Source organism: Ixodes scapularis, unplaced genomic scaffold (genome assembly GCF_016920785.2).
Source record: "Ixodes scapularis isolate PalLabHiFi unplaced genomic scaffold, ASM1692078v2 PGA_scaffold13__105_contigs__length_92229423, whole genome shotgun sequence".
NCBI lineage: Eukaryota > Metazoa > Arthropoda > Arachnida > Ixodida > Ixodidae > Ixodes > Ixodes scapularis.
This window is the reverse complement of record NW_024609839.1, coordinates 91,147,058-91,158,068: the sequence shown is the minus strand read 5'-3', so window position 1 is coordinate 91,158,068 and position 11,011 is coordinate 91,147,058. Positions and strand designations below refer to the sequence as shown.

Below are 11,011 nucleotides of genomic sequence, written 5' to 3'. Positions count from 1 at the left end.
AAGCTTTCACTTTTTTAGAGGGCACTGGAAACAATTAGTTTAAATCAGTTTAGTCACTGAGCAGCAACAGGACCTCCAAACTAAATACTAATTTAGTTTCCGTAGAGGTCTCGGCACAAAAAGAACTAATCCTGACTTCGCTTGAAGAAGGATAATTAGTTCTGTGAATCTTCGTGGATTTGAGTAAAGCATTCGATCGGGTAACTCATACACTGCTGGTTCAAAAACTTCAATGCTATAGTTTCCGTGGGAAGGCTGCACCCTCCCCAAGGAAACACTTCACGAAATTATAAACGATAGCACCATTCACTCGACTACCCTTCTCGTAAAAGGAGACGACATGACGTTAGGTCAAGGTAAATAAGGTTGTTCACTGGCATCAATTTTTTAGGTGGTGTGGGCTGAGTCTGAGCTTCCAGGGCACTTTTGCCGCGTGCATTCCACGTCATCAAGGTCCCCGCTCTTAGCAGCCCCTGGGTGTGAGCTCTCTGAGCACGTGGTGTGAACATGCTACGGAAGGGCTAGAATGACAGTTCAATAGACAAGCGAAAAGGATACTCAATTATGGCGTCCGGGGCTCGCCTTCCCATTAACGTCATCATGTGGCAAAGGCGGCCGAACTTTTTCTTTTCAATTAAATGTTCTTGACGTCTCGTTTTTTTTTTTGGTTGTGATTTAATTTTTTTATGCTGGTTCTCGATTTCTTTTTTCTGAATAAAACGGATCGAGACCCAAGCATGAATCGATAGGGAAGCAGGAGACTGAATTACCCAACTTATTGAACGGGTAACATGGAGCAACGTTTTCAACTTCTCCTCCTTCTCTTGTTGGTAAGCGTAACACTGAGTAAATAAACGCTATACGGCGCTACGAGGTAATGGGACCAATCAAGCAGTATAAAAAAAGGAAGTCGTTAGGCCTTTTTTGTGTATTATTCGTTGAGCGATGTTAGGAGACGGTGCGAAACAAGACGAACACCATGGCGGTGCGATTTGGGCGCTCTTTAATTAATCCCATCAGCTCGCAGCGACAGCTGCATCTGGATTTAAGGTGGAAATAAGTATGCGTACTGATAAACCTGCTTGTTCGGTCCTTCGTAGATAATCTTTTAAACTTGCTTCTTCGTGAGCGATCACGAGGCTTCACCATTTTCATATAGTGAGCCAGTAGTTTCGAAATAAATAGTCTCGGTAAAATGACACGCCTATTGCGCAAACAAAAGGCACGCGTCAGGTAGCAGTGCATATGTCACACACAAGCGATGGTTGGCGTAGTCATAGTGATAACAGCTTTACAATCAAACAATCATTAAGCTACTTCAACGCCGTAAATCTTTTATAAGCATGGATAAAGTAGTACCCGTAAAGTTTGAATTAAAGGGCATTCCAAGCTTTCATTTGATCGGAAGCAATGTCTCCGTTCTGCGTTCAGATATTCATTTCAGTCTGTTTTCTTTTCAATAGATTCCCGTCCAACAAAGTAAGTACACACAATTTAGCCGCTCACTTCACAAATATCTTATCATTTGTAAGAGTCACGCAAGTAGTCTTGGCTCTGCCTATTGTTTGCAAAGTAATATGATGTGATTTTTTTTTAAAATAATCTATTACCTTGGCTTGGGACTGCCTGAGCGAACCAAAGCAATGTGTGGTACTAAAAGGTAAAAAATTCGAATGTGTAGGTATCACTTCCGGTGTCCCCCAGGGTTCCGTCTTGGGTCCCGTGCGCTCTTTGGAATATATTAATGATATAAGTAATATAGTCGAATAGTCTTATATAAATATAAGACTATTCGCAAATGACTGCATTGTTTATAGGGTATATAAGCATGTGAACGATATCAATATCTTACAGACCGATATGAACAATTTTTTAATGCTTCTGATGGAGGATGAATCTAAACGTTAAGAAGTGTGTGCACATAAGATTTAGTAGAAAAATATGTCCCATTTTATCTGAATATGTAGTAAATCATGAAATAATTAAAACCGAATCAACTGTAAAGTACTTGGTGTTGCGCTGTCTACTGATTTAACGTAGAACTCGCATGTAGATGCGATAGCCCAAAAAAGCAGTAGCTATTTTTAATTTTATAAGACGACATTTCCGACAGGGATCAAGAAAAATTATGGAGACGTTGTATTTTTTTTTTTTGCCCATGTATGGAACACGCGACAATTTGTCTGGGACAATAATTGAATAGATAAACTTGAAAAAAAGTTCAGAACCAGTGTGCTAGACCTGTTTTGAATAATTATCAACTTGGAGCAAGCGTCACCAGTATGAAGGCAACCCTAAATTGGGTATCAATTAGCGAACGAAGACGATCTTTTTCGTTAAAATTTCTTGGTAATGTATGTCACAATCGCCTCCTAATCAGTAAGGACACATTTCTGCATGATCCTTTTTAAGTATCGGGAAGAGCAGACAACCCAAGAACTATCCGACCATACCCTTGTGTACTGATATTTTCGCCTTTTCATTAAAAAAAAAAACAATCAAGGAACGTAACAAATTGCTGAAGGATGTATTTTTGTCTAATTTTAAGAATGTTGTATAATGATTTTTTTTTTTAATTTTTCAGTCTTAAGTGAGTTTCGCATGATATTGTTTTTAGCTTTTGTCCGTGTTAAATGACAAAAAAAAACGTGTGTAATAGTTTTGAGAAGAAACGTAACGTACATAACGTTCCCCGCCATTTTTGCCAAAACGGCGATGCAGGTTGCCATGTAAATAATAAGATCAAAAACCTTTAATAACAAATTGCGTTTTTCGTTTGCGTTGTCCGCTTTTGTTTTATCAATTCCAACCCATTTTTGCTCAAGAGTGTTTCCCTAGAAGTGCAATCTCATGAGTTGCTTCTGTGCAGACGCACTCGTAGATTACAAGTGTTGATTCATTTGTTTCCAACTGCGGACGGTGAAACCATTTACAGACACCTCCAAAACACGCATGTAAAGAAAAGAAAAAAAGAAAAGGCTTTACTGTGTAGTATGAACTACTCTAAAAGCTTCTAAATAGGAATTTATACATGCCTACGTTTTAGCAAAACCCAATTTACAATTGTCTCTAATGATCGAGAATCAATATTTACGGCTCGATATATGGCTTTTTGGCTCTAAGTCAAGCAGCTCCGAGTGACTGCGTGCTGTAATATTTCGGTGAAGTCGTGATCGGTATGTGGAACATACCGATCACGACCTCACCGGAAAACAATACCGTAATAAAAAGATACACGTTGCGGTTCTCAGGTGCAATTTTGCGATTATTCAATTGAATGTGCCTTCCAAGGCAATTTACACACCCAATGAAGTGCAGAAGCGATAAGAAGTCTACTTTCTTCGAGTTAGATGTCACACATTGCCAAGAAAAGAAACTCTGTTCAGTTGCGTTGCTACGTTCGTTCACCGAAACTGCTTCATTAATACATTGATATGAATTTGTGATTATATTTGCACATGGCAAAGTTTTAGTATTTTATATATTCGAGATATTACTATAATTTTAACGCAGTTGCATCTTCACAAGCGCCGTGAAACACTGCCGCAAACAAAAACAGAAGGAAAAGGGAGAAATGTTCTTCTATCCTGAACTTCAGCTTTTACTACTTTCAACAAAAAAGGAGAGCAATGATATTCATACGGGGAGGGTTAGTCGATTTACTTTTGAGTCGATTGAATTTTCTTTCGAAACGAGGGTCTTACTGGGATAGGAATGAACCTATGGTGTTGACGTCTGCCGTGAATAAAAGGAACCTTCTGGTGAAGCGTCGGACTATGATACACAGGTTTTAAATCAGGCTGTCGGAGAAGAGAAAAAAAATGTTTTCTGAAACCCTTGTGCGGTCCCTGCTTATATACTCCGCAAACTTGACTTTCGTAGTTTGTTTTTTCTTTTTGTTTTTTTGTGGCAGCCGAAGATATGATACAAAAACAATTCGACTTTCCAAGACCTAAGTTTGTTTCGTTTTCTTTTTTGTGAAGCTTCGCTTGTCAATTTTAGGGTTAATGGGGATTTGTTTCAAGTCCTAACCAAATTTACATACCTTTATGATTTGTTTCTAAGATCAAAGGTTCCGCGCATTTAACTCGCTTACAACTCTTGGGCAATGAAGTTTAACTGCACAGTCTTAGAAAAAAGTTAGCAAAAAGTTAGTAACTGCAGCAGTTACTACCTTGATTAGCGTTACTACTTTTTGACTAGCTACATTTGCTACATCAAACGCGCGGTAAATAGTAAAAAGTTAGGAACTGCGGCAGTATACCTTTTCCTGATCGTTACTATATTTTTACTATATATTTACTCCCTCAAACGCGCTATAGCTCATAACTGCTCCTGCTATACGGGGAAGCGAGAACATGACAGATGAGTACCTATAGGGGCGTTGTTTTACAGACTGCAGAAAATAATTGCTATGTCTACCGTTCCTTCTTAGCATGAGAGACCATCCTTGGTATGTTTAGCAAAAATCTTCGACAACAATTTTGGTGCGAAAGCAGCATCACGTTTGTAACGTCGTTCACGGACGAGGTGATCATTAACCAACCGACTTCTTTCAAATGATCAGCATGAAAGACGCATGGGTGGCCATAGAGAGCAGCGATTGAGTTAGCGTATTGTCGCGTGTGTGCTGTGCGTGTTTCATCTATGCTGTTTTACCGTAAATGTCGTAAATAATTACTGCGTGTACCGTTACTTCTAACTAAGAGTTAGCGTGTCGTCGCATGTGTGTTGTATGTGTGTGTCATCTATGTTATGAATCCTTGTCAGCGTTAAATGTATAATACGTATGCAAATGTGCATGTAAGCAGCGTGGAAATAAAATCAATTTCCGCGCTAATACATTTCTCGTCAATTTTGAATTGGACGTCGACTAGTGCCACCTGGGTTCGGGGGTTTTAGAGCAATTTGTGAAATACACGGGTTCTATTGTTGAGGTTAATAAACATTACTAGCTTGGCCTTTATTACCTACGGTTACGAGGTATCTTGTAGCATAGTTGACAAGCAGCTTTAGCTCTTACCTAGTAAATTCTGCTAGTTCTTAAAAGAGCACAAACCTTCTTTCTTTTATTTTTAGGTGGCGGCTACCTTTTTGATGTTCAAGATGTGATCTACGAATTCCTCGTGACGAACTGCTCTCACAATGAAAGGGTGTTAACTTTCGATATTGAAGGAGACAACAAAACCCGAGGTGCCACTGAGAAAGTCGCCGAGCTTGCACGGTATGTTGCGCTATGTTTTTGGCCCGAATAAGAACACAGCTAAGCTACAGACGCTAGAAATTCAAAGCACGTGCCTACCAAGATTATTATCTAACCAACAGTCGCTATTTAGCACGACTGACTTTCCAAGTTCCCGATATGTGATCTTGGGCTGCCCTCGGAATGATTGCCTCTATCGTGTCGTTTGCTTATTTGCACACTGTTCAAAGCAAGCGGCAGAATCCAGAAATTTCTTGCGTCAATTATTCTCATCTACCAGTAGACGTGTCATTTCACTATAGGGAAGTATAGTGAAAGAGATCACCGGCTGGAGACGTCGTTTGTCTTCAAACAAAGCAAGGCAAAAGAAAAGACGTGGAAACACCGATCAAAAATTATAACTGCATACTGTTCTTAAAACAAGGTTTGCTCCTTTTTTTTGCTCTTGTTCAATTAATTGGTTTATTTATTAAGATTGTATAAAATTCTAAAGAAACTTTAGAATTGAATTTTTAGAAACACTGCACCAATCATGACCTACTTATGAGCTAATAATTAGTGTTTCCTTCTAATTAAATCCCACCCTTATAATGAGGCCCTATATTTTGGTCACCTCGTAGCGTGTCAACATATTTGCTTATCTATTGATGTGTATTTATCTTAATTTTAAGTATCATTATTGTGTTGGTGCACTCGGATGGACGTTCAACGTCCATTCCAGGCAATCAGAATTGTTGCTCTTGGAAGACGATAAATAAGACCTAGTTCTGAGGATGCGATGGAAAGCAACGTAATAATATTGTGTTGTATGTTTATACAGCCGGAACTTAGTCATCCCCAATGGACATCTGGTAAAGTTCAAGCTTGGGCGAGTTGGTACGGCATACTTGAGAATTAAAAAAGCGCGAAGGACGAGGGACCAGATGAAGAAAGGCACAGACACACTGCTGTGTCTGGGTCGTTCTTCAGCTGGTCCCACGACCTTTGCGCAAAAGCCGGTGGAACATTGGGTGAACATTGCCTGCGGTGGAATAGGATTCTATCAGAAGTTTTTTTTTTTATGGTAAATATAAAATTTGCGCAAAAGTCGGTGCAAAAACAGCGTCGTTGTCGGGGAAGCGTTGATGCTTGCAGCACTAGGAACGTTACACGCCCGTACCTGATCGCGTGCAGGCAGGAGAAAAGAACCAATTTCGAACGCTGCTCTTCGGTAGAGCTTGTCAACTCGCAGATCTAATAATGTTACTGAAAACAAAGTCCAACAATATGACGTCCGGTGAATACACTCTATGCACGAGAACAAAAATCGAAAGAAAGAGAGAGAGGAGACAGAGAGAAACGAATAGAAAGAGAGAGAGAGAGAACAAGTAAGCATACTTCAGCTACGCAACGGTTACTCCCAGAAGGCCTCGCTCGCACCGCCTGCTTCCGGAATGACGGCTCGCCCGATCGGAATGATCAGAGAACTTCGTCAAATAAATACAATAATCCGATCGCCATCCATCTGTATGAATCATCTATTTGCATACTGTAGGAAGGCTGGAAGCCTCGTTCGGACATTATTTTTCAAGCTTAACATTTCAATTCACATGCTCCGTGGCGATAAGGGCCGAAGTAAACACAACGCGCAATGCACTTTTTACAGGTACCGTCTTTTTTTTTTGAAGCACCGCCTGCGTTACGCTGCATAGTTTAGTCAGGTGTTTAGACATATTATCAATTACTTATGAGGGCTCTCATTTAGACACTTCGCAAAAGACAACTGGGAATTCGACCGCCGTGATTGGCCGGCGCCATGGCCAAGAACGGCGTCAGACATTCACGGCCGCCGAATTCCTGGCCGACTCGTTCGCCGAGTGTCAGATTAGAGCCCCTGGCCTGGAAACTTCGACGGTTCCCGCCCTATGCTCCGTTTTTATTTAAAGGGGAACTGGATCGGTTCTGGATTGGACCGAAAACTCCTTAATTATCTTCCTTTGGCGTCCAGGATCACAAATATCAAAATTATTCTTCAAAGTGGTGCACGGAGGATGCAGAAAGTAATTTTCGAGAGAACCGTCCAAGCCCCTTCTTCCGGGGCGTAACATCATAGAAGGTGTTTCCGGAACCTCCGCTCCTCGCGCGCATCTTCAGCGCCTATGAAAGCTATGCACGCGCACTCTCACTCTTTTCAAAAAAAGGTCGGAAAGAGACGTCACGACTGGTGTCAGTGCGGGGCATATACCTGGCAAGCTCGCAATTGCACGCGCTGCCCACACGAGCGACACACGCTTGGCACACCAAAGATCCTTGTATGGCTTCACGACTGTTGGAGGTTTTTTGTGTTTTCTTGCGTTTAGTTACATCTTCTGGGAAAACAAACGGGATATTCAAATTCACGGGATCGAATACTTTAAAATACACCTCTAACTCGTTTTCTTTTTATATATATTTTTTATGTTTTTTTTTTAAGTCCGATTGCAGCCGTTATTAGAATCCTATGAATTAAATGAAGCGGCGCCAAAAGTGCCTCGTAATTTTGTGCGTTAGCTATGACTGGCGGAAACGAATCGAGTACTTTGAATCCGCCTTTATAATCCGCTTCTTTTCTGGGTGTGATTGGTCTAGTCGGTCATAGCGAACCCACGAAAACAGTGAGCTAATGACGACGCACTGTTAGCGTTCATTGGTTGGCTCCTTCGGAATGTGGTTTTGGTAAGGGCGGACTTAAAGGAAAACGTAGTGTAGTTAATTTATTCGCCACAAGAGGGGCTGAGGTGAGTACGAGCAACAAAAAGGGAAAAGAAATTACGAGACGTCATTTATTAAACGTATTTTATAATTTTGTAAGCTGATAAAGCACCCTTCACGTGGCGCTTGAATTCGTACGAAAATGTATGACCCCTAGGTCCGAAGGATTTCTAGGTTTATTTTTTTTTTATTTCTTCACTATTAGTATTATAGCACGATTTCGTGCAATTTTTGTTTTGTGCTCATCTCTCTTTTGTGTGTGCTTGAGTTTCGTCTGATTCGTGGGCTCTTTCTTGCTTCCGTATATTGTGTTTATCGTATTTTTGTTTAGTATCCTCGCGCAATAACTGCAATGTTGTTGCTGAATACTATGAAATGTATTGGTTAATTTGCTAATAACATTATTGTCTTATAATTATGATTTCAGTCTGGCACTGAAAGTATTTGCCATGTTAGCGCTATTATAATAAAGAACAAAACGTTTTTTCTCATTTTTAAGATTGCTGTGATTGCGCAGCGAGGATCAAACTTCTCTCGCGTGATGGGAAACCATGGTTATGCTATTGAATGTATTGCAGTGTAATGTGATCTTAATGTTTCTCAATGCAGACACCCCCCTGTGGAGTTCGACACCGGCCCGGTGACGTACGGTACTGCTAGAGTACAATCGTTAGAGTTGTCTGCAGTGTATGTACAAACTTTTCACAACAATCAGTCCGACGTGGAAGGTAAGGCTCACATATCGGAGAAAATAGAACAGGAAGACGAGTTTATGTGGACCGTCACCAGTGGAGCAGAATTATCCGTCACGGCCAAATTCCAAATAGAAGTTCCACTAGTATATAGTTTCAGCTCAGAATTTTCAACAACACTGAAGAAAAGTTCTGGATCCACCACGATCGAAACAATCACTACGCGACAATGGATTAAACAAGATGTAAGAATACCCCCTGGAGCCACTATTCAGGCCAAGTGGTATGTCAACAAAGCGCAAGTGGTGAGTAAAATTTAATATTTTTTTATAAACCACTCGTTTACATATGTTAAAGTGCGAACACGCTCTTGAATGATTGCACCGTTTATTGAATCATCTCTCTACGAAGTTATGTTGAACGAAACTGTATTTTCCTCCCACAAAACGCAGAACAGACAATATTTAAATAATTACTTTTTCAAAAATATTCGCTTCTTTTATTAAAAAATACAGGCTGCCGGTTGTTCAAAAAAAAAAAAAAAAAAAAACCCGCAAAACACGCTTTTGCTCTACACTGTAAAAGAATTCAACGTTGGAGAATATCAGTTTTCCGCTTTGAGTTCTTATAACAAAACTATTGTTTTGCTCATGTTCAGCCGATTGAAAAGCACGGCAAAAGAATATAAATACGAAACTTATGTCGCCACACCCACGCCTCCTTCTAGAGAATGATATCCGCCTGCTATTGTCACTGAATGTGAATAGACACACACGCAAATGCCGCGTCTAAAGCCAGCAACAGTGGGCGCCACTTTTTGAAGGCTGTCTACTATGAACGCGTCAACGCTAGCTTGGGGCTCTAAGCTTGGCTTCCACAGATGCTCCGTTCGAAACAAGTGGAATATAATTTCAGGTCCGAGCTTGCCCTAAGCCTCGACGGAACCACCAAAAGTTCAAAAGGCGACTGAAAAAAACAAGCACAGTGTTTAGACACTAACAGAGTAAAAGAAGACTTCCAGACACCTTTGCTAGCGTGTTTCAAAGTGAAGTCAGGCGTAAGAGTCCTGTAATTGAACTTGTCTCGGGGAGGGTCAACTAAAAGCTATCGTTCGTCTCTCATGCGTTGCTTCTCACGTCACCCAAGACTGTTTCTTAACCGCTTTAAAGTAACTCCTACAACCGGAGTCACTGCACGTATACATCATACAAAAGACGGTCTGCAGACAGATTCGAACGCGAGTCACCGCGAGATCCGTGCTTCGAATGCCGCTCGGCGATGAGTTCATGGAGAAACTTGGCACATGGCATTTGAACCACGGATATTGCGGTCACCCGTGTTTGCAGACTGTCTTTTGTATGAGGTGTGAGTAGTGTGACAGTGACTTACAATAGTAAGAAACGTAATTTTGATTGTTGTTTTGCTCATTAAGTGCTCAATAAGGCAATATCACTGTTGAAGCTCCACGAGCCATTTCTAGAACAACCAGAATCATAGACAAACCAGTAAAGGGGTTTACGCTCCTTATGGTTAAAAGTTTAGGATCAAGTAAATTTGAACGTCCAGGCGCCTTCATCGCGCTTCTTAAACTGTTGTGCCTATCAATATGGGGTCACACCATAACAGTATTTTCTTATTTTTATTGTTTTAGGAGGTGCCATGGGTGGCAAACATTACCATGAAGGGATACGTCGCAGCGTTGTTTGAATCAACCACTGGGCTAGGATGGAAGTACTTCAATGTGAACGACATTAAACATGAACAATTGATACACGAAGGAGATTCCGTCATATTCCAGGCAAAGGGGCTGTTTAAAGCAAACGTAGCTCAGAGCTACCACCTTTCCACCACCGAGAGAGAATTAACGCCTCACACTGCGAGCTTGGCTAAATATATTTTCGAGGAATAAAGTTCGTAGACCACGACCGAGTGACACAAACAGCCTCTTGAAGGAATAAAGATCCGAAGAAAGCAGTTCCAAACATTACTTTCTTGCGGCTGAAGAATTGAAACGTCCTCCAATAAAGATATGAGTACACCTTAGGCCATCCTTTTCTGAGTTATATCTTACGGCACGACATCATTTTCTTCATCTACTATATGGTATACACAGGGTGACTTTCTAAGAGTCACACTAATTTAAAAACAAAACCCGTCAAAGCTACGTTTCTGCGATTCCTGCTGGCGAGTTATACGGCGAGGGCGACATAGTATCTGGAGCTAATCATAACTATCTGTGGGCTAATTAACTACTTTGTGTTAATTAGACTTGTATTAGTCATAATAGACATAAGGTTCCAATTAAAAACTTACTGAGCGTTATCCAAAACCACTAGATCAATATGTTTTTTTAGAAATACTTGAATTTCGCAGAAAGAGTAGTAGT

General features: G+C 40.7%; 1 protein-coding gene across 1 annotated transcript; it reads left to right on the top strand.

Annotated features, from left to right (window-relative positions):
* The first annotated feature begins 791 nt into the window (after positions 1 to 791).
* On the top strand, positions 792 to 10,534 carry LOC8028705 (cytotoxin-like). The gene is made up of 5 exons (XM_040214263.1): positions 792 to 830; positions 1,464 to 1,479; positions 5,080 to 5,224; positions 8,543 to 8,930; positions 10,277 to 10,534. Exons 1-5 carry the CDS (start codon positions 792 to 794, stop codon positions 10,532 to 10,534), a joined length of 846 nt encoding a protein of 281 aa, XP_040070197.1.
* The last annotated feature ends 477 nt before the right edge of the window (positions 10,535 to 11,011 follow it).

Bases quoted from the DNA above. Each gene is read 5' to 3' on its own strand.
- LOC8028705 (XM_040214263.1), top strand. From the start codon at position 792: ATGGAGCAACGTTTTCAACTTCTCCTCCTTCTCTTGTTG. The intron at 5,225-8,542 runs GTATGTTGCGCT...TTCTCAATGCAG, and splicing joins AAAGTCGCCGAGCTTGCACG to ACACCCCCCTGTGGAGTTCG. The intron at 8,931-10,276 runs GTGAGTAAAATT...TTATTGTTTTAG, and splicing joins ATGTCAACAAAGCGCAAGTG to GAGGTGCCATGGGTGGCAAA.